The sequence below is a fragment of the Haliotis asinina genome, chromosome 11 (genome assembly GCF_037392515.1).
Source record: "Haliotis asinina isolate JCU_RB_2024 chromosome 11, JCU_Hal_asi_v2, whole genome shotgun sequence".
Classification (NCBI taxonomy): domain Eukaryota; kingdom Metazoa; phylum Mollusca; class Gastropoda; order Lepetellida; family Haliotidae; genus Haliotis; species Haliotis asinina.
This window is the reverse complement of record NC_090290.1, coordinates 18,195,525-18,222,979: the sequence shown is the minus strand read 5'-3', so window position 1 is coordinate 18,222,979 and position 27,455 is coordinate 18,195,525. Positions and strand designations below refer to the sequence as shown.

The following is a 27,455-nucleotide window of genomic DNA, read 5'->3' as shown; positions in this document are numbered from 1 at the left end:
CGTCAAACCCCGTTTCACCTCACCACACCTTTCTTATACCTTCAACAACTGTACATAAGAAAATAATAGGAAATAATGTTGTACTATCTGAACAACTGGCACAAATTGCACCATTGCTGGGATTCTTCAAAGGCATTCAGAAGTTTGTGTAGTTATACATGACAAAACCCATGGATAGCAACTTCTTGATGTATTTTTCAGAACGTTTCTAGGCTTGTTCTTGCTCATTCGTCAGGTGGATAATGGACGTTATCATTGTCATGAAGTTGTTATCCGTAACATTTGTCTCAGCCTATCGTGAAATTTACCCCTGCATTATAACATTTTACAAAGCTATTTCAACAAGCTTCTTCGGAGGGTATAAGCAAGTATAAACTATAACTTCGGAAAAGCGGATGATGAATCTCATTTCGCTGGCAAGTCGTTTCATCTTTTAGAAATGCGTACTTCCGTTTTCGAATGCATTGTGGGTAAATAAACGTCGGCCATATGCAAGGATGGCTGCAACAACAAGAGAAGGTAAAATTTGAAATGATACCATTTTAAACACCTAGGTGTGCTTTAGAAACAGTTACACACGAATATGAAACGCCGGTCACTAAAGAATCACCATGTCCAGTTACCATTGTGGCAGTGTTTATGTCATTAATAGGAAACTGGTACGATCAGTGATATTTAGCGAGATGAGTCAAATCTTTCGCCAGTTTCGGTAATGAAGGTGCAGATCACATGGCTTTCAGGTTTAAAGTAAAGAATAGAAAATACTGCTCGCCATAACGTCTTTCTTGAACAGTCGTTTCACAAAATGATCATTGCTGTACAATTGATTTTTACCACAGCACCGCTGTTTCGTTCGTTTAAAATTGCCAATTTTGGGATGAAGTGCAGCCTAAAATTATGAAATTTGCCATGGTGACAAATATTCCAGGATGATTTCCTCAATGAAGTGGCATGAAAGTAATCATACAGAATGCCTTAAGATTACCAGGCGTTAATTTTAAGTTGTAGTTTGGACGTCACTCCGAAAACTTTGTCATGAGGATTGCAGGTTTAGCCCTGTCTAGTGACCTATGAGTACAAGACACAGTGATGCTGGAAAATTAGAAAATTTCCCAAGCATTGTAGCTAAATGACCTGTAAATATGCACATCCATTTCACAAGTTTACAAATAACCACTTGTTGATCCACATGCAGTCAACAGGTTAGCTGAAACATGGAAAATTTTAATGTTTTGCAGATACACATGAGCAAGGATTGAGCATTATGTTCCAGTTTCATGTTTGGGAATCTTGTAAGGAATAGATGCCCCAAGAGTAGGATATCTTTGTTAGACGTTTTATCCACTTTCCGAAAATATCATGTCACATTTTGCTTTTGTTCTTGTTTCAGAGATTGAAGAGCAGGTGAGAAGTATCCAGGCCAAGAAAGCACAACTAACTGTAGTCCCAACAAATGAAGATGATTGTGAAAGAGTTGGACTTGGGGCAGAAGGGCACTATGATGTGGATATCTATGATTCTAACAAATTTTCTGGATATGTCACATCGATTGCTGCCACAGATGAACCAGATGTAAGTACATTGCTGTGGTTATTTGGTCTGATATCATTAATATGTACATTGTATTGTTCCATCACTTTGATTTCCATTGATGAATGTCAGTTGATAAAATGAAATTAAGAATTCATTCTTTAATATTATCTTGGTTATTACTGTGTATTACAGCATGTTAAGAACATCCCACTATCTCTTGGTTTTGAAATGGTGATCAGTGTGTTGCTCGTATGAAGTGATGTCAGGAACTTAGTGTAATGAAAATTATGTTCTGTATTGTTTCAGGACTATGAAGATGTAGGAGCTGCATTTCCAAAGCGGTCAAGTTACACTGCACCGTTGAACTTACTTCATGAAACAGCAAATGACAAGGTATTTTGTGAATGAAATCATGCATTTGTTTACATTTTGTCTCCAGTAGGTTGAAAAGTTCAGGATTTGAGGAGGTTCCATACTAAATATCAAAATGTCAAAAAATTGCTAAATTTGGTATCATTTTGTAGACCGATGTGTTCTGAATCTAATTATGTAATAAAAATAGCAAGTCACCACAGCATTTGTTTGACAAATGGCGCCCTCCAAGTGAGCTGAGTATTTTTTGCACCTGGAAGAGAAACACAAAAATTTTTCCTTATCTTGACTCATGCTTAGTTGCTTATCTCCTCTTCCTGGAGAATGTTGTGGAACACCTGAAATCCCTTGAAGTTCCCTTCTAAAAGAAGTGGACGTAAAATTCACACTCACCCATGTATTACCTCCCTTCCTATGCACATGGTCAGCTGATCGGCCATGCTACTTCACTCTCTTCCTATCGCCTGAGGGCGACTGGAGGCACACGGGGTCCCATATACGATGATAAGTCTTTCATTCTTTTGGTTTTTCTAACTACATTTGTGTTATATGCCATTTTTTGCTTGTATATATATATATATTATTTTTATACAAATAGTGATTATTGTGCTTTTCTCTAACATGCATTTCATCAACTGAGACTTAGTCTTCAATGCCTCAGAACCCTTTTCACCTACGACAGATATCACAGATGTCGACTGCAACCTCGGGCATCGTAGACAACTCTTCAACACAGTTGTCAATGCACACAAAGCATGCATTCGATGCAGGTGCCTCCATTCATGCAACAATTCACAGATGAAAACACAGATGTGAATCTTATGGAGCGACGGTTGGAAGATGAAAGACAACTGCACTCTGCAACAATGTCGACTGCGAATCAGCGAGTGGATTCATCTAGACCTGCACTCACGTCTGATGATGAAGAGGTGCACGCACGCACCGCAGAAGATCCAGGTCCCAGTCATCGGGTTGCAGTACACAGAAGGACACACCCAAGCCGAGTGAGTGCTCTCACACAAGTAGTTATACTGGGATGAGTGACGTCACATGCTCGCGTGAGTGTACTCGTGGATGGACTTCCCTATTCATAGAAGATGCCGTATGCAGTCATCCTTCCCTTCAGACTTAGACTCACACAGTCGTGATCGTCTGCGATCTATGAATTTGTCTTACCCTAGGAAGAAAGAACGAAGTTAGACACCATCGTGATTTGTCACCGGAGGGAGTCTATTTTTGGACTCAGAAGTCACATCATGGATCACAGATGGCTTAAACCTTGTTGCCGTGTTGAAGGCGTTGTCAGCACGGACAAGTGCACTCATGTGGATGACTAAACTCACATGGGTGAGTGCACTCACAGGTCTACTTGTCAACGAAGAGGATCTTATGCAGTCTGCCCAACTCATCAAAGGCGCCATCAGCACTTGTCGTCCCCTTAGACCTGAACTCGCATAAGGAGGATCGTCGGCATCCATTGAATATGTCACACTCACGAAAGGATGAAGACAGATTTTACCTATCGTCTTCTCCGAAGGAACCTCTCATCTTGGACTTGGAAGTCACCTCGTTAAACACGAATTGTCTGGACTTAGTATCACCATTCAAGGACTCCAATGAACTCAACACTTATAGGATAAAGGAGGAAGGCATCCATTAATGTTTCTACCGATAACTCTACAATTTCTGAGAAGTTATATACGGCATTCAAGTCAGTAACCACCTTTGCCACTTTTCAACGTTTGTTGCTTCCTTCTTCACCAGATGTAGAAGAGCCATACAAGATCATCAGCAGTCCCCGCAACATATCTTACAAGATAGAACGCATCTACCTGGAAGACACTTTGTCTACATCAGCTTCAAGCTACGGAAGTTATTTCGCACGCTTTACTCATCTAGACGCATGCTGGCAAAACAGCATGGTTACGGACAAGCCTAAATGCTAGCAAGGGTACTACTGTTTGAACAGGATTTCATGATGATCATTTGTATGCTACACAAGTGATGTCATGTCTACACTCTGACTGGTCCCCGAGTAACAACACCCTGCAAACAAAGCCAGTGACATGATTTTATTATTCCAGTGTCAAGAAGTTGTCTACATTCGACTTTCTGTTTTTTCAACGTTGTTTACACACTGGATTAGCCGTCTACAGCGTCATTTGATTCTTCAGGTGGCATAGAGATCATCTAACAGTAGACTCAAAGCTGCCTGTCAGGAGGCTTGCAGCAATGAAGAGAGTTTCTGATCGGGCAGACAGCCAGCTATAAATAGACATCCTGGGAATGAAAACTTGTTGGTAATGTACAATGTTGATGATCTCATCATGAGAGAAGTCAACTCAGTCTACAGTTGAATTTCACTATTCGGCTACTAACTCAGCTCGGATGACTTGAGAATCTAAATTCATCGGGATGGATGTCAGTGACAATATCTACTTGATCTGCTCATGTCACCTCAGGATATGACCAGACAAAGACGCCTACTACTGCGTCTATGACAGCGGTTCCTGAGTCACAGTTTCACGTCCTGATCCACACACAATGTTGATGATCTCATCATGAGAGAAGTCAACTCAGTCTACAGTTGAATTTCACTATTCGACTACTAACTCAGATCGGATGACTTGAGAATCTAAATTCCTCGGGATTTGATTCATCACTACATTGGAATACATTGCTGTCCCAGAGGATCGGTGGGTGGAAGTTCAAGCTGATGATTAGGACAAGTTCTACTCTCTCCATTATCACTATGTCAGTGACAAGATCTACTCAATCTGCTCATGTCACCTCAGGATATGACCAGACAAAGACGCCTACTACTGCGTCTATGACAGCGATTCCTGAGTCACAGTTTCACGTCCTGACCAGTTTACGACGCTGGACATCTTGAGAGCATACCCGCTATGGAAGACTCGCCAGTCAATATCTGCGCATGAACTAGCATGTTAGAGCCGACATTCGGCGACCATCTTTAAGGTAGAATCAACTCTCCTAAGATGGATTGCCCATCTAAACAACGAAGTTGCAGCAGGAGTCTGGAAGAAGGAAGATCAAGCTCTCTTCATCAACCACACGGGAGTGGTGATGTGAAGTGGTGATGCATGTTATCCATCATTGGCTGACAACGTTGAGAGACAAGCTACTGATGAACCACACAGATCAACTCCACAGTGGCTTTTTTACGTAAAGTAAACAAGTCAACAAGACCTCCATCTCTACTATGTTTCTACTCTTTGACGTGGTCGACCGTCTGAATCTCAAAATAAAAGCATTTTCACATACCAGGAGCCTGCAACATCATGGCAGACACCTTATCTTGTCCTCTTCATCCATCATCAACAGGGTATATACTGCATCGAGAGACGTTTCAACTAATCAGCCGGAGGTGTGGATTAGTACAAATAGACTTATTTGCAAGAAGGTTCAACTAACAGACAGCAACCTTAGTGTCACTGGTACCAGATCTGTTAACTTTGGCTTCAGGTGCTCTCAGCATCTCGTGGGAAGGACTAAATGCGTTCAAGTTTCCCCCTGGAGTGCTGCTACCAAGAGTCATTGTGAAAATCAGATAGCTGCCAGGTCAGCTGGACAGACTGTTCAATATACCTGCCTTGTCTTCAATCCTTGAAGATATACATTTCATGTACCATGTCTAAAAGACAAAGTTTCAAGCGCCTGTTCATCCATATAGCTACTGAGAAGTCTACGAAAAGTATTCTGCAACACTATCTCAGTGTGGTCTACAGAGTATAATGGCGGAGAGTCCATGCACACATCTTGAACAGACTAGCATGAGTGATTATGACCCTGTACTCGTAATGAAGATACTTGTACATAAGAAAGGTCGCAAATGGTCATGGTGGGAATATCTTGACATTTAGTTGCATCAGACACTGGCAGAACGTTAGTTATTTTGGATATCATCATGTTCCAGTCAAAGAAGCCTTCTGCTGAAGACAAGTTTGACTGGATGTGATCCTCCCCGAATCTTCAATGAATAATAGAAGAGCAGGACTGAATTATCGCCGTTACAAGTCCCGTTAGGGGGAGATTATTGGACGTAATTCTGACAGCCTCCAGAATCCAGCGTGGCCTGACCCACTGCCGTTTAGGAATTCAGCATGAGTCAGGATAAGGAAAAATGTGTAATTTTCTGATTAAAATTGATATCTTATACTTATCCTGACTCATGACGAAAGACCTCCCAGCTGCCCCTCACAGGCACACTGAATTCTCGTATTCTCATGTCAGGCGATTATAGGAGACAATGAAGTATCATGGCCGATCAGCTGACCATGTGCATAGGAAGGGAGGTAATACATGGGTGAGTGAATTTTACGTCCACTTCTTTTAGAAGGGAACTTCAAGGGATTTCAGGTGTTCCACTACCTTCACCAGGAAGAGGAGACAAGCAATTAAGCATGAGTCAGGATAAGTATAAAATATCGATTTTATTCAGAAAATTACATTTTGCAAAATATGAACTGAAACAGAATATTTCCATTTTACTGTATGTCAATAATAGTTCTCGTAGTAAATTATTTATTTTATAATGTTCAATCTGTCTTTTTTTTCTATAAAAACGAGATTTCAAGATAGATATGACCTAAAGCAGGAAAACAAATTTTCAAGGCAGAATGTAGGATTTGACACATTCTCTCACTTCTGAAAAACATTAATTTATAAGTAAATATTGATTCATCAATGAAAGGAAAGGATATTTAAAGTAAGATTTTTTCCTAAAATGAATTTTTATATGGTAAATTCACACTAGATCCAGAAGGTATCAATATTATCACCAAATATGAAAGAGCATACCCAAATTGAATTTGATAAAGGGATTTTTTGCACAGGTTTACCTGGGGATAAATGCTTGTGTGACCAAATTATCATGTACTGTGATTAGAGGCAAGATAAAGGGAAATAACAGTGTAACATGAATACATGCTTCTACTGCACATCCCATTACATACCATATGGACACAAACCAAGCCATCCAGCCTCATTAGTTAATTCTCTCTGCAGTATGGAGTTAGAGTTAAACAGTCGTTGAAGCAATCACTTTCCCTCTATTGCTCGCTTCATATAACTATGTTTGCATCTGAATTAGTGAGGTTAAAGTTTGAAACATACTGCTTTTTGCATGCTTCAAAGAATATACGATGTTGGATCAAGAACATCAAAGCTATGATGAAGTGTGGGCGTTGTTATTATAACACTTCTATAGTTCTGTCGATCAGGCCTGATTGTTGGTTGCCAGTCTGATTGTGAATAGTTGCTCTGGTATCGAGTCTCAATTATTGTAAGAAAATAGTCATATTGCTTGAATGTTGTTGAGTACACTTTGGGCAAACCAAAATGGGACTGACTTTTGACATTGATCAAAAGTAATCACCAACTGGTAACTGAATGTTGGATTATTGGTTAATATTGGAGCTCAAAGTAGTTTGATCCTGTAAAAGAAAGTACATGACGTTCTAGAAAAAGACGGTGTTCCGATTCAGAAGCAGCACAAGGTTTAAAGATGTAGCTTTATGTATTGTGTGTATAAGTTTCATCATAACAGTTTAAAGTAAGATATCATTGATAATGCATTTTTCATATGGATAATCATTGGTAATGCTTACTATCAGTAACATTTTCATTAATCAGTTTTTGTGGGCGGCAAACTTTTGGCACAATACTTTATTTTTGTTTGTCAAACTGACAGCGTCAGTATGTCGATTCTTGATGTCATTATCAAATGTTGTAGGATTATGATCCGCTGGCAGATCATCGGGTGTCGAAGATTGCCGACCGTGAAACTGAATACCAAGCCCGGCGACGTCAGATGATTATTTCGCCAGAGAGATATGATCCATTTGCTGACGGTTAGTACAAATCCCATGAACTTCTTACTTTGTGTCTGTCTGTTTACCACCTTAGTTTTTTAAATGATTTGTACACTCAGCGTCACAATTCTCAGTTACCTCTTATTATTCCTATTGGAGATAATGATGGATGTCAATGATATTTTGTGGTGTGGGTGTTGGTTCAGTGTTGGATGATAGTGAATGTGAAGCAGGACTTGATGTTTGTGAATTCTGTTATAGCTGTGAAAAAATAAGGTTAATGAATGTCAGAAGAGAAAAAGAACCTTTGTATGAATTGATATCTTATAGGGAAGGAAGTTAAAAGTATTTAAAGAGTTGCAGCTTTTTATCAGTCACAGAATGTTTAGAAAATGATCGGTATTGGGATTGAGAATGGGTTGATATTCAACACTTAAAGAAACAGTAATTTATGGTAGAGATTGGTAAACGTGTGTGTGTGTCAATATGTTAGTATAAATAAATTTAGTTGGGTTTTTAAACACTGCACTCGGCAATATTCCAGCCATATGGCAGTAGTCTGTAAATTACCAAGTCCTGGGCATCGTTCAGCGCAAGTGGGATGCGATGACGCGCGTCAGCCAAGTCAGCAAATCTCACCACCCTATCCTGTCAGTTGCCTCTTATGACAAGCATGGCTTGCTGATGAGCAATTCAGACCTGGATCTTTACAAGTCAAATTAAACTAGGTGATGAGAGCCAAGGATGGGGTTAATACCGTTATCGTAATGGGACCAGCAGTTTTGAGGTTGCGTTTTGCCACCACGTCAAGGTGCATATTTTTAGAAACGGTCATTGATTTTCTTTTTGTGGCAGTGTTAATCAGATGTAGTCAGACGTGTATGTTCAGCATTAGAATTGAGTATTTTTTGAAGGGGTGTTCGATTTTGTGAAAAAACTAGACAAATACTGGCTATCAAAAACGACATTACAGGAATGATCACTGAATGGAAGAAGCTGCGGCATCTCTGCAGATGTTTTCAATAACCTTTGTCTTTCAAAATGTGTGATGCGTATATGTACTATTTAAAGTAATAGTGAGGCAAACAGCTGTGATAGTTTCATTTCCATACTGCAAAGATATCAGTTTTCAAGCTTTCCAAGGGAGGGTTGTTCATCATGATGGTAAAGTTTACAGCTTTGTTAATACCAAGCAAGAAAAGTAAGGATTTTTAATTGTACCATATAGGGTATAGTTAAGGGCAAAAGTGTAGACTGTTAAAAATTATTCTGACTCGTACATGTATTTAGGAAAGAGAACTGATTACAAGATTGTTGACCTGTCTTTGTGAATGAATGTCACTGAGTTTGAAAGTTGGCTATGACAAAGCGAAGTTTGTACAACCTAAGCCTCAGTGCAGGAAGGCGAACTTGTAGGATTGTCATGTGCCGAGAAACAATAAGTCAACCCGAGACTAATGTCAAATATTTTCCTTTCTAGCTTCCTTCATTCGTTGAGGACATCGCCCAAGAACCTGACAACTATATATGATATTTTTTACATCTATATTGTAATGATACATCCAAGGTTCTTCGATTACAAAACATTCTTGATTTATTAAAGTTTCAGAAAAGTGACCATGTGGATTAATATAAACATGAAACATGTCAAGTACATATTGCCAGTAGTTTTAACAGGTCTTCTTAACCGTTGCAATGTTGAAAAACATATCCATAAATATGTAATGATTTGTTTCTTGTGGTAATGATATGGGTATCGTGCATGATATACGACCAGCCTTTATACCATACAAGGTTTATTCTGTGAGATGTGTGGGTAGTTCTATATGTTGCGTATGTGTGTGGTGGTTTAGAACTACACTAATCTGAGACTAATTTTAGGAGTTGTGAGGTCTGAGTATAACTCAGGGAGGCGTTGCAGCAAGACGGGAACCTGAAGACCCAAGGTGTACGTATACAATGCCATGGTGCAGATACCTTGAAGTGGTCAGAAATCAGATTTAGAGCTTTACGTTCTTTGATTTTCATCTTTGAAAAGTATTCGTCTGAAAATATTTCATTCTGCATGTAAATTTTTTCAAGTTTTGGTTAATTGAAGTATTTAAAGGGTATTCTTTGAGGCAGTCTCAGAATCTCGGTCAAACTTTCGGCTGTATATTTAACACTGATAAAAACAAACGAAGCTGTCGGTTAAGATTTGTTTTTTGCTTCTGAATGAGAAAGGCTTAATTTTGAAATGTTTTGTTTTTTTAAATTATGATTTGTCTCATTAAAACAGCATATTTTTCGAGAGATTTGCCTAAACTGAAAATGTATTTAATGTCAAGATCAATAGGTGTATTTTGTCACTGATTTCTGGCCATTTCCCCAAGAACTACAAATGGATCACACCAGTCATCAACTATATGGACAGGTAACACACAGTGGACAATTATAGTAGGGTTGAAATTTCAGAGTATTTGGAAATTGGTCACCAGACAGTGTTTCATTCTAGCATGTTGTTTCAAAAACTGCTCAAGAAATGTCAGTGGGATGTTTCCCCATACTCTGATCTTTCATGTGTAGTTCTTGGGATGTTGTAATATAGGCAACAATTACTGCTACTCTCCAGAGATTTTGGCAATGAAGTTAATGACTATTTATTTTCGTCACGGCGCATGTCGTGACTCTTCTGCTTTGTGTTGTAGGAGGCAAGACACCTGATCCAAAGTTACAAGCAAGAACCTTCTCGGATGTTATGACAGAATTGCAGCTCGGCAAAGAACAGGTAATAATATTAGATGTCTCAAAAACATGCCACCTTTCAGTGGTTTATATTAAGCATGAAATACTTGTCATGATGTTGTGAGATGCAGATTGGGGGGGAATCTGTAGATACAGTTATCATAGGAGAACATGGACATGTAAGGATTACCTTGAATTTTGGAACACTGCAGAAATAAAGCGATGCTAGTGCTAAGGTGGAGCTGATCCAGACTTGATTGTTAGCAGACTGGTGGAATAGTGCTGAGTGTGTTGTTATTCAGTTTACTACATAACTAAAGACATCGTTCTTGGAATGTAAATATGATTTTATCACAATTGTTTTTTTCCTTACTAGTGAGATCTCAACCAATTCCCAACACAATTGATGATTGCTTTGTTTCCAAGGTGCAATTGGTGAATAAAAGTATGTTATCTAAGAATTGAACACATTTTCTGGCCCTGACTACTTAGGAGATATGTTCCTTTGTCAAGTTTTTTAAAGTCTAAAACAGTAGTTCCAAAATTGTTTGTGTTCCACTATGAGAAAATGTGATCGATCGCTTGGTTGTTTGGTCAATGAGACCAATCTTTGGTTATTTCATTTAATTGTAACACCACTGTTCCTTACAGGCCGGGCTGCGTCAACAGATGCATGAGAAGGCTAAGGCAGGAGAATTACGGGCTGTCAATGGAGCGGGAGGTGATGCTGGCCACAAACAACCCACAAAGAGGAAACGTTGGGACCAGTCCTCCGCCCAGGAAGATGCCCCCACCAAGAAGAAAACCTCGTCATGGGATGCTGCAGAAGCTGTCACCCCATCAAACAGCCGATGGGATGAAACTCCTGGTAGAGCCAAAGGGGAACAAACCCCTGGTGCCACTCCAGGCCAAAGCACCAGACAGTGGGATTCTACCCCAGGTCATGCCACCCCTGGTGCGACCACACCAGGCAGAGACACCCCTGGCCACCAAGCCACGCCAAGTGCAAGAAGAAACAGATGGGATGAGACACCGAAAACTGAAAGAGGTAAATTTAGGATGATTCATGCGATGATAATTGTCAAAATACATAGGTTGTGTAATTTTATAGATTGTTTTGGTGGTGGCCAAATTATGTTATTTTTGCAATATTTTTTTAATCAAGCATAGCGACTAAGACACTGTAGTCCTATGGAAGATTAAGGTGTGTCTCAAGGATACATTTCTAACTTGAAGGATGACACAACGCTAAGAACACCTATGCTTACAACAGAAGATTAAGTGATCAGTGGGTCAGACTCAGGTACTTGACCTGTTATCATGCATCATGAAACGTATCTCAAATGATAATTCTGTGAAGAAAGTGTTCTGTGTTCTCTGTTGAGTGTTTATCCAGTAAAGTGGCTTAGTGGTTACTATGTTTTGTTTGTCATGTTTGGGATCTGTGTTTGATTCAGTACATGTGGACAGTGTGCAGGTCCCAGTTGCATGGAATATTGCTGAAAGCGACTAACTCACTGTTTGTTTATGATGGAATCTTTTCTATATTCTAGACACACCTGGCCATGGAAGTGGTTGGGCAGAAACCCCTCGAACAGACCGTGGCGGTGACTTGATTGAGACCACCCCAACACCAGGGGCAAGCAAACGCCGTTCAAGATGGGACGAGACACCCGGAGCCACCCCTGGTGGTATGACCCCTAACATGACCCCGGGAGGAATGACCCCAACCATGACCCCTGGAGGTCACACCCCCAACATGACGCCTGGAGGAATGACTCCTGGACAAACGCCCGGCGGTCACACACCAGGTGGCTTCACTCCCAGCGGTGCCACGCCCACTGGTCAGAAAGCCATGGCCATGGCCACTCCAACTCCTGGTCATCTTATGTCCATGACTCCGGAACAGTTGCAGGCATACACATGGCAGAGAGAAATTGATGAAAGAAATCGGCCTCTGTCAGATGACGAACTGGACTCCATGTTCCCACCTGGCTACAAGGTAGGTGGTCATAGATAGTCGCCAAGGTGTGCTTCTGTTGACTGAGAAGAATATTGGAATAAGTGTCTTGATCCTGTAGTTGTTGTTAACGAGGTTTCTCCTGAAGTTATGTTCTCATAGTACGGCTTGTAGTATAAACTTGACCTGAATATGACCTGTAGTAACAACTTGTAGCATACGAGTTATCACAACAAAGATCTTAATGACTTTGTTATTCATGTACACTTTATGTTGTTTACATCCTGTATCTCATGTGATTCTCTCACATGACTCGGCAGCATGGATTCATTGAGAAACGCAGGCATTATTATTTACCTGCACTCCTCCCTCATAACAAATAGTGAACTGTGTCGATATCTTTATGATAGTTAGTTAAACTATTTATTTATTATTAGGACAAAAATTCTGCAAATAATCATTTATTACTTACAGCATAAAAAACCATGATTAAAATGTGGACAATGCATAAACCGATACTTTCAATACATTTATTTTTGACAGGTACTTTTGATACAGTTAAGTATTGTCTTAAAGAAAGGATTGATGTATTGATGAATAGTGGCATCCCTAATTACAAGCCATTGGATCATCTAGTCCACACTTGCTTCCTCACCAACCTCTGGATTACTGCAGAGCAATATGAACAAAATCCTCTTCTCTATTACTTATTGACATGCTTTGTGTTATCTAGGTGCTGAATCCCCCGGCAGGTTATATACCAATCAGAACACCGGCCAGGAAGCTGATTGCCACGCCTACCCCCATGGCTGGCACCCCTGGCTTCCGAATGCAGACCCCAGACACCAAGACACAGATTGTAGACATGCAGCCCAAAGGCAATCTGCCTATGATGAAGCCAGACGACATGCAGTACTTCGACAAGCTGTTGGTGGGTTTTGTTATGAAGAGAGAACATAGTATAGTACAGTACCTCCTTGTTGTGACAAACAGTTAAAGGTTTATGTCTGTTTGAGTACGTGTGCACTGCTCACAGCCAATTGTTTGAAAGTGATTTATGGGGATTCACCTTGCAGAGGGGCACTAACTTTTAGTTGCTTACTGTTGCAAGAATCACTGGCAGAGATTGCGTTATTCTCAAACCAAAATAGCAGCTGAGGGAAGTTAGATAATGGAACAAAACATTTCGACTGATCAGAAGTGGCTCAGGCATCCCAGATTGTTGGTTTGCTCCACATCTTCAAAGTAGTTTTCAGTTGTCCTTTGGGCCTTGGAGCTCATCTATTCCATCTGCCTTGATATTGCTGGAATATTGTTAAAAGTGATTCATTCACTTCCATTATGTTCTAGGTGGATGTTAGTTTGTAGTACAAAGATAAGATCATTGTTACGTTAGAAGCAGATGCTTGTTTGTAGTACAAAGGTCTTTGTTCTGTTAAAGGTGGATGTAGATGAAGAGAGTCTGTCTCCAGAAGAACAAAAGGAAAGAAAGATTATGAAGCTGCTCCTCAAAATAAAGAATGGCACGCCTCCAATGAGAAAGGTATGTTGTTGGCATTTGGGTAAATTAGCGCACAAACTATTTTTGTGAGGATAATCCTCGTGATATGAAAGCAACAAAACAGTGTCATCCCTGTGTAGATAATATCCCCCCAAAAAACCCTTGTCTCTTTTGTCAAGAGACAGCTGACAAAGACTGGATTATGTACCTAATGTTGGATTGATGTTCATTTCATCAACTGACCAAGATTCCCCATGTGGGTACAATGTGTGAAGCCAAATTATGGTGTCCCCAGTGTGATATGGCTGGAATGTTACTGAAGGCGGTGTAAAACTCCCTCAAGTCCATAATCATAATACCTAACTTGCTTCATGCTTCACTGTTTGTTACAACAGATTCTTATTATCTTTTCCTTCCAGGCGGCTCTGCGTCAGATCACAGACAAGGCCCGTGAGTTTGGTGCCGGTCCTTTGTTCAATCAGATCCTACCACTGTTGATGTCTCCGACCTTGGAAGACCAGGAGCGTCACTTGCTGGTGAAGGTCATTGACCGAATCCTGTACAAACTGGATGATCTGGTCAGACCCTACGTACACAAGATTCTTGTGGTCATTGAGCCTCTTCTTATTGATGAGGACTACTATGCACGTGTTGAAGGGAGAGAAATTATCTCAAATTTGGCAAAGGTAAGTCTGAAAATTCCTAAAGATTCATATTTGAGTGAAATGCACTTCAGTTAGGTCTCCATTAAATATACTGTGACATAAAACCAGTTGTATTCATGTGTATTTATGTTGCTGTTCTTTTTATCTAAGGTTATGTTACTGACAGCATGACTGGCGCCAATGGAATTTTAGAATTTGGGAACCTAATACTGTAAAATCATTATTATTCCCGGGGGTTTAATTTTCGCGCAAAAAAATTATCCGCGAAAATAAAACCTCCGCGAATAATTATGATAAGTTGTGGAAATAAAAACAAACAAAGAGCTTTGAGTTTTAGTTTTGTATTGCTAGTAATTTGACTACAAGTACACGTCATTCATTCATAACTCAGTGAAACAAAAAGATACATAAAAACAAATTAAATAGTTGATTCAACACGTCATTTTCAGTGTCTCTGATTGACACGATACACACGACTTTACTAAATTAAAAATGTCAGGTCACCTGCTACTAGTGAATTAGTCCGAAAGTCCCGCTTGGTGAAATCCGCTTTGGATTAAATCCTTCCTCTTGGATATGTTGTCGTAGGTCTGGATAATCCATTGCTCATGTAGTGGTTTGACAATACTGGTACACGTGCACAGAGCTTTCTGAGTAGCTAATTGGCCGAGCGCGTCATGGGTCGAGGTCACATAGGTCAATGATTTCTTACGCAAATCTCAACATGGATTCTTCAGTGCTCCATTGCGTGTCTCAATGTAGCGGAAGGCCCATGTTTCCCCAGCTAATTAGGCAGGTGACAGGACGACAGCTATGGAACTTTGAACACAGGGCTGTACAAAACAAGCTGCGCTGCAAGGAGTATAATAAACTCTTAACCTTGCACTGTGTAATGTGTTTTTTATTCAGTATGTCACACTATACACAAATCACATTTGAAAGTTGCATTCTGCAACAGAAAGTATCTCATTTGATACTAAAGTTTTTAAGGACTACAAATGAAAATAAAACAACTGAAATTGTTGACTCTGATGAAAACCAGAAAATGGACACCAGTGGTGATCTAGTATACTAATCTGCAGAGGCTTAATTCATTCCAATTTATGACTGGTTGTTTTGAAGTTTCTTAAATACACATGACAATGTCCTGTTTGTTGTTTTTTCCTTTTCTTGTGAATGATCATTAACAGTTAAATCTCATAAGTTTTGAAAAAATCTCATGTTTTTGGTCCAGTGTGAGATTATATCTTGTATTTTTTCTAAGCCATGTTTATTCCTGGCTTTGATATTGTGGAGATGCTAAACGTGATGTTAAAACAACTCACTCACTTGCTCTATTAAAGTGATCTTATTCTTTATCCTAGGCTGCTGGTCTGGCCACCATGATCTCCACGATGAGACCTGACATCGACAACATGGACGAGTATGTCCGTAATACAACTGCTCGAGCCTTTGCCGTAGTGGCATCTGCTCTTGGCATCCCGTCCCTGCTGCCTTTCCTGAAAGCTGTGTGCAAAAGTAAGAAGTCATGGCAAGCCAGACATACTGGTATCAAGATCGTACAGCAGATAGCCATCCTCATGGGCTGTGCCATACTTCCCCATCTCAAAAACTTGGTGGAGATTATCGAACATGGTAAGTTTTATTTAGGAGAATGACCCCATTATTAATTTTGTTATCAGATCATGTCCAAGGGAGATAATTCCTTCTCGAAGTGTATTGTGATCTTGGAGCTCTGTGTCACATCCTGTTCTCTAAGGAGTTGTACTGTTCCTCCCCCACTCTCATATCTACACTGGGATAGGCAGCCACTGCCATACGTGGAGTTAGAATCCCTTTGCCCATCTAAAACTGTTGATGGAGAATTTTGTTGTGAATTATGTCTCCCCTGAAGAATCCAGAGACATATTGTTCTTGGTGTTTCCAGCATCAGCCTTGGCATTAACGTTCTCATTGTTTCCAGAACATAACTCCAAAACTACTTAAACAATCTTTCCTAAATTTGCTATACTGCCTTGACATATCAAGTAGATGGGCCTTTTAGGGGTGGGAGCTTTTCTTTAAGTATTCATACTAAGAGATTTTGAATTTGTAGGAATCAAATGAATTTTTTTAGGTCTCATCATAGGATTGGGGGAAGGGGGAGACATCTATTTTTAAGATTTAAACACTTTCTAGCTTCCTTTGTAATATGTTATTCAGACCATTAATATCTATGTCTTAAATTTCCTTGTCATTCATATAAACATTGAAAATCTGAAACTGTCTTTTCCTCCAACTGATTCACGGCCATTTATTTCCAGGTTTGGTTGATGAGCAGCAGAAGGTGCGAACCATCACTGCCCTGGCTTTGGCTGCATTGGCTGAAGCCGCCACACCTTATGGGATTGAATCTTTTGACAGTGTCCTGAAACCTCTCTGGAAGGGTATTCGTCAACACAGAGGAAAGGTAACTCATGCCGGTATTTTTTTGGCGAATGCAGACAGGATCCAAATTATACAGTTTTTTTTTTTATAATTTCTTTATTTTTGTTGCATTTTTACAGTCACGCATACTCATTTACAATTCATGAGAACTAACTAAAAAGCAAATGACAACTCGACCAATATTTATAAAATCTGTCGATGTTTGAATTTATGGAGGCTGCATATTTAGTTAGTCTATAATAATCTATTAGCTCCCTTTGGATTTCTTTGAATTTTGGCGCTTTCTTTTGTAATCTCCTGGTGAATATGCAGTGCTTAGTTATTAGTGTGATAATGTTAAGTGGGTTATTATTTCTTTCGGTATAGCCAAGGAAAACCATTTCTTTTGATATATTCATATTTATCTGAGCTTCTGTTAGCAGCCACCTTTTCAAATCATTCCAAAGGGAATGTATGTATTGGCATTCTCAAAACAAATGGACTATAGATTCCTTTTCTGATGAACAATAGCTGCATAAATCACTTTCAACGTATCCCATTTTATAGAGGCGAGAATTTGTAGGTAGAATATTGTGTAGAATCTGATACTGAAACCATTGGAACTTAGTAGAATCAGTGCATTGAAAAACTAACAAGTTATAGCTTGTGCGCTCTCTGTCATTGATATTATGGGATAATATATGTTCCCATTTCGCAAAATTTTGGTTTTTGCATTGATACTTTTTTATCAGAATTTTGTAGAAGTATTGTGAACCTTTCTGGGTTTTTAATAAATGAGCAATATGAAATGGTAGTAAAGGATATGCAATTTTGTGTATTTTTGTAATATTTTGTTTCCTACAGTATTGTTTAATAGATTGTATAATGCCCATATAATCTAAGTAGTTTATGGAGATGGAGTTTAGCTTACAAAAGTCTCCATGAGAGTAAAATTGTCCCTTTTCATCTATAAAATCGTTTATATATTTTACACCTACTTTGTACAATTTTTCTATAAAGATCGTGTTATTTCCTACATGTATGTTGTCGTTGAACCAGACAGGTTCAGACATAATGTCAGTATTAGTTAAAGTAGTTTTGTTCAGGCCCTCTATGAACAACCACCATCCTTGTATTAAATCTTTGTAAAACGGATTATTTATGTTGGAAACGAGGCGTACATATTGTTGTTTACTCAAGATATCATATATACTATGATTTTTGACGCCGGGAGTATTTAAGAAAAACAAGCGAGTCCATTTAGCGTTAGTAGTAAAGGCTCGTCGTAACATACCTAGCTTCTGAGAGTATATAGTCTCTCTTATATTAGGGCATTTTATTCCCCCATCGGCTTATACAGTTGATATAACTGAGAACACTGTGTGTTTAGGTAAAAGGGACCTAATGCTAAGGAGCATGCTGCTAGTCATCTGAGACAGAGTACTTTGTCCTGACTGTTGAACACTTTTCACTCCCTTATTTGAAGAATAAAGGGGAGGTGGGGTAGGTTAGTGGTCAAGGCTTTCGCTTGTCAGGTTGAAGGTCGGGGCTATATTCCTCATGTGGATACAATGTATGAATCCCAATTTTGGTGACCCCCGCCATGCTATTGCTGAATATTGCTAAGGATGGATAGAACTAAAATTCACTTTCTCACTCACTGAAATCTGGTGGACAGCACATCTTCCAGAGAGAGTGGATGTCTGTTATCAATATTTTTAGTACTGCACTTGCTTCCTTGTCTGTCTTGAACCTAGGATTGCTTGGCCCAGGGTTAGTAACTGCTTCAGATAGGTATCCATGTTAAAGTACTGTATCCTCACTGGGCCACAAGGAGTGATGGCTTAGCCTACTGGCTAAAGCATTTACTTGTCATGCTGAAGACCTGGGTCCAAATCCCCACATGGACACAATGTGTGAAGGCCATTTCTAGTGTGCCATGCTGTGGTATTGGTGGATTATTGCTAAAAGCAGCTTTAAACCATACTCGCTCAGTCAGTCAATGGGCTACCACATTAAAGTGTGATAGTGTTAGCAGACACGAACACAAAACTGCTCTCACCAAAAGCCAAATGTAACCCCTTTTTACTTTCCTTTCTTTTAAAAATATGTTCCCAATTGCGGAATATTGTATGATTGAAGATATATTGGTCATTTAATGTGAGCTGAATTTGTATTGTGCAGGGTCTAGCTGCCTTCCTAAAGGCTATTGGCTACCTTATCCCCCTTATGGACGCTGAGTACGCCAACTACTACACCAGGGAAGTGATGTTGATCCTCATCCGAGAGTTCCAGTCTCCTGATGAGGAAATGAAAAAGATTGTACTTAAGGTCAGTGCTTATTACAACTTAAGTTAAGTTCTTGAATTTAACGTCATGTCATGATACAACATCCATATTGTGAATTGACTTATGTAATATGGAAGGAGCAAGATTTAAAGTGCTTAGCACCAGTATCACTTGATGCTTTCCTTCCATAGCTGACAGTGTTACATATAGAGAATAATAAACAACCTGTCACCGGAACTGCCATTATGATGGCAAACTAGTGATATTACACTAGTGTAGTATTACAGTAACAATATTACACTGCAGTATTTTCCACAGGCATGTTATAACATAGAAATACTTATTCACAGTGTAATAATCTCATTAATCACACATTTCAACCAGGCAGTAAAGTGTACAATAATTGTTGTTTTGTGTTTAGGTTGTGAAGCAGTGCTGTGCCACTGATGGCGTTGAACCCCAGTACATCAAAGATGAGATTTTGCCTGCTTTCTTCAAACACTTCTGGAATCAGAGAATGGCTCTTGATAGGAGGAACTACAGACAGGTATGTTAAAAGATGGTACTACTTTCATAATGTTGCATAACAAGGCACTGTTGCTTTTCTGTCCTGAAATGTGCATCATTACTCTGCAGTCTTGCAAAAGTTTTGGCTCTGGTCCAACATTAAGTTGACAGGCTGTTCTAGCTTGTTCCTTACTACAAGTCAGACATGCACCTCTGCTGTGCTTTAGGATTTTATCTTGGGTCAGATATGGGTCGTGAATGTCTGAGACATGCTGCATTTGGGACTCTTGTCTCACATGATGCTTACAGGCTGTGTTAGAAGTGGAAAAGTGTTCCAGTTTCAAAATATTAAACCAACCTCGCTTCTACCTCAAGCGATTACAATATGTTACCATGCTTCTACCTTGTTACCATACTGTTTGTGAACCTGTTCTCATAAATATTTCAAGTCTTGACCCTGCATAACATCTTTCCTTGGTATTCTAGTTGGTGGACACAACAGTTGAGATTGCCAACAAGGTTGGGGCAGCAGAGATTGTTGGCCGAGTTGTTGATGATCTGAAGGACGAGGCTGAACAGTACCGTAAGATGGTCATGGAGACAATAGAGAAAATCATGTCGAATCTTGGAGCTGCCGACATCGATTCACGTCTGGAAGAACAGCTGATTGACGGTATCCTGTACTCCTTCCAGGAACAGACCACTGAGGTATGTTGGATTAGTAGTGATTGGATACTGAACTGTTTGATTGTTGACTTGCTGTCACAGAACTGGTGATGTGATGTTGGACGTTGTTTTGTGACTGTTGACTTGTTTATAACTTACTGGTGGGACTGTTGCCATAGTGGTGTGACTGTGACTTAATGTTACAACTATTGACTTAAAGTTCAAACTGTTGACTTAGTCCTGTGACTGTTGATTTAGAGTCTTAACAGTTCAGTTAATCGTGTGACTTTTGACAGTGGTTTGATTTCTTAGTGATACAACTGTTGACGGAATGTTTTCTCTGTTGACTTAGTGGTGTGACTGTTACCCTAGTGTGGCAACTGTTGACGGAATGTTTTCTCTGTTGACTTAGTGGTGTGACTGTTACCCTAGTCTTACAACTGTTGACTGAATGTTTTCTCTGTTGACTAGTGGTGTGACTGTTACCCTAGTGTTACAATTGTTGACTTGATGTTTTCGATGTTGACTTTGTTGTGTGACTGTTGACTTTGCAGCATGATGCCTCCTCAGTGTGAATTTAATGTACAGTCTTAGTATGTCTTTTGTCACATGATTTCTGATAAAGCTGGAAATCCACTACATGTTATTCAGTTTAATTTCCTTTTCAGGATGTGGTTATGTTGAATGGTTTTGGCACAGTGGTCAATGCACTGGGCAAGCGGGTGAAGCCATATCTGCCCCAGATCTGTGGTACCATTCTCTGGCGTCTCAATAATAAGTCGGCAAAGGTTCGACAGCAGGCAGCTGATCTCATCTCCCGGATAGCCATTGTTATGAAGACTTGTCAGGAGGTGAGTTAATGAAACTGTTTCATTTGTCTTGTGTTCACTATTGAAATTGTTCATATGTTATGAACTGTTGCTTTTGGAAAAACATGGTGGTGAAAATAGACAGCTTGTGTTATTTTTCTGATTGTGGTTTCACTGTGACACCAATTTCAGAAGTTAAGTGTTTACTGCATCTGAAATAGTTTTATGGTATGGTGGGTGGTGAGGTACCCCAGTAGTAAAAGCATTCACTCGTCATGCAGAAGACCTACGTTTGATGCCGCAAATGCGTACAAAGCATGAAGTCCATTTCTTGTGTCCCCCACCATGATACTGGTGGAATATTACTAGAGGCAGTGTAAAACTAAACCCACCCAGTTACTCGCTAGGCAATGGGGCCATTGCTTTGGGAAGAACTTAGTGAAATTTAAACCGCCTCATTGGTCTGGTGGATAGATTGTTTGCCTGAAGCATGGAAGGTCAGGGATGATATCACTTGCAGCTGCACTGTCTAAGAAGATATTAGAAGATGGTACTTGTTACCTTGGTGATGGATGTTATTGTGATAAAACAATGATTCGCTGGCTTTGAGACAGTAGACTAAGTATGGTATTCTTGTTAAACAATGGCATATTATCTCATTGCGCCAAGGGACATTTATCTACTTAAAAGACATAATGAAGACATTTATGATCAAATTGTTACCTCATATGGATTAGAGACTTTTATGAATGTCAGTGTCATGTTTATTCTTTTAGCAGTGTTCTTAAAGAACAATGTATCTGCATGGAGCCTGTAAATCTTAAGGAATAGCGACCTCTTCTCTCAGTGTCTTTCACAGACAAACACACACTTTCAAGTTACATTTTGAATCCTATGTTATGTTTCTGTCCTTGTGTCTGTGTCCTTGCGGATTATGAACACTTTTATTTTCATCTCATCCACTAACAGGAGAAACTGATGGGCCATTTGGGTGTGGTGTTGTACGAATACTTGGGAGAAGAATACCCCGAGGTTCTAGGCTCAATCCTGGGAGCTCTCAAGGGTATTGTCAATGTCATCGGTATGACTAAGATGACGCCTCCAATCAAGGATCTCTTGCCAAGGCTCACACCAATCCTCAAGAACAGACACGAGAAGGTACAGGAGAACTGTATCGATCTGGTTGGACGGATTGCTGACCGCGGAGCTGAGTTTGTCTCAGCTAGGGAATGGATGAGAATCTGCTTTGAGCTGTTGGAGTTACTCAAGGCTCACAAGAAGGCTATAAGGAGGGCCACTGTGAACACCTTCGGCTACATTGCCAAGGCTATCGGGTAAGATATGACATCTCAGATGAACAAGTCAGAGAATGAGTATTTCGATTGCATGAGTAATATCATGCTATGGCAATAGACATATAAAGGCAGACCAATATTATTTCTTGTTTTATGGAATTTTGTCCGCAGAAAACCTAATGGTTGAAGGAAAAAGAGGAAAATAAAAATAAACAGTCAAAGCCATATTCCTTATAAATACTCCAAGTGTTTACTTTTGGTATTTAATAAAGTGTAGATGGGTGGAGTAGCCTAGTGGTTAAAGCGTCTGCTCATCACACTAACGACTTGGGTTTGATTCCCCACATGGGTACAATGTGTGAAGCCCATTTCTGGTGTGCCCTGTTGTGATGTTGCTGGAATATTGTTAGATGTGGTGTAAAACCATACTCTTGAATGTGGGGACGGACTGATCTGATATTGCAGAATATTGCTGACTGCAGAGTTCATGGCACCAACAATTTGGAGGCAAAGATAGATACTAGGTGAAAGCACTGATAGATACTAGGTCAACATCCCCTTTGCTTAACAAAGTAAATGTCCTTTGCAGCCTACAGGTCATGTTTCAGCCAGACCTTTTTCATACTTGATCTATTTCTGTTATAGTCAATAGTAATAATTCAAAAGCAAGGTTCTTACAGTTATCCCCAGCTAATGTTGATGATCCATTTGCAGCCCACATGATGTGTTGGCGACCCTCCTGAACAACTTAAAAGTACAAGAGAGACAAAACAGAGTGTGCACGACAGTCGCCATCGCCATTGTTGCGGAGACATGTTCCCCCTTCACTGTGCTGCCGGCCCTGATGAATGAATACCGTGTGCCTGAGTTGAACGTCCAGAACGGTGTACTCAAGTCTCTGTCCTTCATGTTTGAATACATTGGAGAAATGGGGAAGGACTACATCTATGCTGTGTCACCTCTGTTTGAAGATGCTCTCATGGACAGGTAATTTCCAGTCTTTTTTATTTTCGTTTTGAATACTGTTGACCCGTGAAGGTCTGGGGTAGAATAGACCTTCAGCAACCCATGCTTGCAATAAAAGGCAACTATGCTTGTGGTAAACGGTGTCTAATGGGATGGCTTGGTCAGGCTTACTGACTTGGTCGACACGTCATTGGTTCCCAGTTGTGCAGATTGATGCTCATGCTGTTGATCTCTAGATTGTCTGATCCAGACTCCATTATTTACAGAGCTATATTATTTACAGCATAATATATAGCTGGAATATTGCTGAGTGCGGTGTAAAACTAAACTCACGCACTCACCAACTTAAATACTGTCAGTCGTCTCCTTGTGTCTGGTGTAGGCTAAATATGGAATACCTGGTAGGTCTGTCAGTGCACAGGCTTTTTCTGAAGGACTTGCTTTGTATCCAGTTGGTTCATTTCTAATGGGCATGCTTTAGTTCCAGTGGTCACACTTTAATCCAGATGGGCTAGCTTTAATTCCTTTAGGCACACTTTAATCCCAAATGGCACACTTTAATTCCTGTGGGCACACCAATGCATCATAAATGCCTTGTAGGTTGAGGATGAAGACTTTCATGGATAGACATCTTCTCTTTTGCAATCTATGTGACGTTACGGTGTAGATTCTACCACTGTTATCAAGTGAAAGAATCACCACCGAAATGTCTCATCCATTGCAAGAAAGAAGTTGTCTATCCACAAGAGTCTTCATCCTCATCATACCAACTTCTAAAATGCCACTTACGAACCATTTAGGTTGTTGCTGAAAGTTCTAGGAGTGCAAGTTTAGGAAGTGAAGGCTATAATACCTGATACCTCCGTCATACTGTATGTCATATCCTCAAGCTTCATGCAAACAGTTTCTCAGTTTCTATGGCTTTGCTATATTCGGTTGTGTTAGCTTGTCTATGCTCACTGTGACCTGATACACATGCTACTGGAGTGAATGCTATTGTTTCCAAAGTTCATTGAAAATACTTCATGTTTGTGTTGAAAAACTATGGAAGTTTGTTGTTGTTATGAAACATAATTGAATAGGGCGGTCAAATTTGTATGTTGTGTGCATTCCTTAATTATAAGAGGTATGAAATTTCTATCGATCTTATGGTTTTCTGTCAGGATATGACAAGTCCAATAGTCTAAAGTAGCAAATTCGCTTCAGGTGGTCATGAATCCTATCATTGTAGGCGTGAATCACAAATTCACCCAAATCTAGTTTGAGTTTGCTGTAACACCTGTGATCGTAATAATTTACTGTTGACTGTTGTGTTCATTGTTACCTGTTGTTACCTGTTTTGCAGAGATCTGGTACACAGGCAAACATCCATGGCTGCAATCCAGCACATGGCCCTTGGTGTGTATGGCTTTGGATGTGAGGATGCACTCACCCATCTCCTCAACTATGTTTGGCCCAATATCTTTGAAACCTCCCCTCATGTTGTGCAGGCTTTCATGGGGGCAGTGGAAGGACTCAGGGTGGCCATAGGGCCATCCAAAATACTTCAGTATGCCATGCAGGTTTGTATTCTTTTCTTATGAGTGATAAGTTCCAGCACTGTTCAGTAACTCCAAAGACCAGGGTTTGATTGCTCAAATGGGTACAATGTATGAACCCTATTTCTGGTTCCTCAGCTGTGATATTGCTAGAGCATTGCTAAAAGCCTCGTAAAAAATCTCTTGGTTCTGCAGAGTAATGTTCCCAAGGCTTGCCAAGATAAGCTGTTTGTCATGAGTTTGCTCTGACACATTTGACTGTCATTCAACATCAGTATGTGTCTAACTCCCCTACTTAAACAGAAACTGATATGACTTTGTAAAATGGGTTCAGACTCAGAACAAAATGCCAATTCTGTTTTCTTCTGTAGTGAACCTGGTGATAGTACTGAAACACTCATTGGGACAACAATGATGACAGATCACTCACCGTTGATTTTTCAGGGCCTCTTCCATCCTGCTCGGAAGGTTCGGGATGTCTACTGGAAGGTGTACAACACGGTGTATATCGGGGCACAAGATGGAATGATTCCTGCCTACCCCAGAATCCCCAATGATGCTAAGAACCAGTACATCCGATACGAACTGGACTACATCTTATAGGACACACTAACTCTGGACAGTCAGTGTTGTGTGAAAGTGCTGGACTGTAGGGAGCTCACAGTGACTGATTTTTGTATCAAAGTCATTAAAAATAATTTTGGTACTCTTGTACGACTGGGATGAGTTTGCTGATTAAGAGATGTCATTAGATGGATGATGTTATTTGTTAAACATTGAGCTTAACTCTTGATTTGGGAGTGATATGGGAGTGGATTAAAAGAGATATAGGAAAAGGTCATTGTTAGGTTGTCATCTAAAATGGATTGTGAAAGCATTATTCATATGATGCAGTTAATTCAGACTCTTGATGTCTGTGGGATAGTGAAAAAACAAGGTGGATATTTAGGCAAGACCCACTTGTGAATAACTAATACTCACAATTCTTACTTTACTGTGGAGACGTAAAAGGATATCGCTTTCACACACTTCACTATTGAGAGATAAAGGGAAATTGCTCTCACACTCTTATTGAGACATAAAGGGAAATCATTCACATGCTTTGCTATAGAGACATAGAGCGAAATCACTCACACACATTAGTATTAAGAGATAGAGGTAAGTCACTCTCACACACTTTGCTATTGAGACAGAAAAGGAAATCACACACTTTATGACTGAGACATAAGGGGACATAACTCTCACTCTTTTATAGAGACAGAGAAGGAAATCGCCCACAGAATATGATAGCAACATAATAGGAAATCAGTTAAACACACTTTACAGCTGAGACTGAGGAAAGTTACTATCACACATTTCACTGTTAAAACATACATGCATATCACTCTAAGTATCAGTCTTGTGTTTGTTGAACGTTTTTCAAGAAAACATTAATATCCACATGTTCAGGGAGAATAGTATGCGATTCTTACTTCTCTGCTATATTTTGACAGGGCCTTCAGTGCTGGTAGGCTGTGTGTGACCCTCATTTCTGTATGTGTCAATGTGTGCTGGAATTAGTTCTTAATTAGATTCCAGGTCTGCAAATCATCATGACTATTCATGCTTGAAAACCGTTAGCCCAGGTGTGGAAACACTACAGCAGAATTTGTATATTGAGTCTGACTTATACCTTCAGGAAGACTCTGTTTTCTTACGTTTTCTTGCTTTCTGGAGACAAAGTGAATTCAGTCATCTTAGAAGCATCATATTCCATTTGTATGTGACATCACAGTATTCCAGTCTGATGTCAATTGTCCCATCTATTGGTGTATGGGTAGAAAAAGTGCAATGGAAAATTGACGATACATGCATGAGTTTAAAATGTTGATACCGGTTTTGAAATATTGGGGTTTTAAGAGTTCCAATCATTGGAATTTCATTTGTAACAGATATATTACACTGTGAAAAGAACAGGAAAACACATGGTAAGGTAAGGTTATCTGATTTCAATCATAGAGATTGATGTGTTGGGCTTTGTGAAGATGCTTCACAGCTATTTGTCATCTGCTATAAATTCCCTCTTGTTGACCTGATGTTTGTTGTATCTGTCATAGATGAACACCTATAGTGGCTAGTCCCACTCAAAAGGATAACCTTCATCTCCATATTTTTAGCCTGATATTTCCAATCATTGTTTACACACTTCATCTGTTCACCATACCATACTATACTAAGTCTTGTATTTTCATCATGTTAAAATTTCATTTCATCCTTCAAAGTAAATAACAATCTCAACTGTGGCTTGTGAATTGTGTTGATGTCTCACCTGAGCTCTCTGCATGTCATTTATTTGGTCATGTTTTGTCTGTAAAATTTCATGTAAATAGAAATAAATCTGTACAAATATT

General features: G+C 39.7%; 2 protein-coding genes and 1 pseudogene across 3 annotated transcripts in view; 2 read left to right on the top strand and 1 right to left on the bottom strand.

Moving 5' to 3' along the window:
• The window catches only part of LOC137255966 (uncharacterized), a 589,910-nt pseudogene that overhangs the window by 34,001 nt on the left and 528,454 nt on the right, over positions 1 to 27,455 (bottom strand).
• Positions 1 to 27,455, top strand: part of LOC137255967 (serine/threonine-protein phosphatase 6 regulatory ankyrin repeat subunit A-like) — a 275,337-nt gene that overhangs the window by 19,159 nt on the left and 228,723 nt on the right. The window lies entirely within an intron of this gene.
• LOC137255969 (splicing factor 3B subunit 1-like) lies at positions 465 to 27,455 on the top strand. Of its 2 annotated transcripts, XM_067793588.1 has the most exons (20): positions 465 to 519; positions 1,391 to 1,572; positions 1,840 to 1,926; positions 7,661 to 7,778; positions 10,427 to 10,506; positions 11,115 to 11,511; positions 12,017 to 12,465; positions 13,157 to 13,354; positions 13,865 to 13,966; positions 14,344 to 14,610; positions 15,954 to 16,224; positions 16,893 to 17,038; positions 19,180 to 19,326; positions 19,706 to 19,831; positions 20,278 to 20,499; positions 21,126 to 21,308; positions 22,236 to 22,600; positions 23,276 to 23,548; positions 24,873 to 25,089; positions 25,510 to 27,455. In XM_067793588.1, exons 1-20 carry the CDS (start codon positions 498 to 500, stop codon positions 25,666 to 25,668), a joined length of 4,011 nt encoding a protein of 1,336 aa, XP_067649689.1. In that variant the 5' UTR covers positions 465 to 497; the 3' UTR covers positions 25,669 to 27,455. The 2 variants fall into 2 exon arrangements, with proteins under 2 accessions (XP_067649689.1, XP_067649690.1); XM_067793589.1 differs by lacking the exons at positions 465 to 519; positions 1,391 to 1,572; positions 1,840 to 1,926; positions 7,661 to 7,778 and adding an exon at positions 7,785 to 9,687.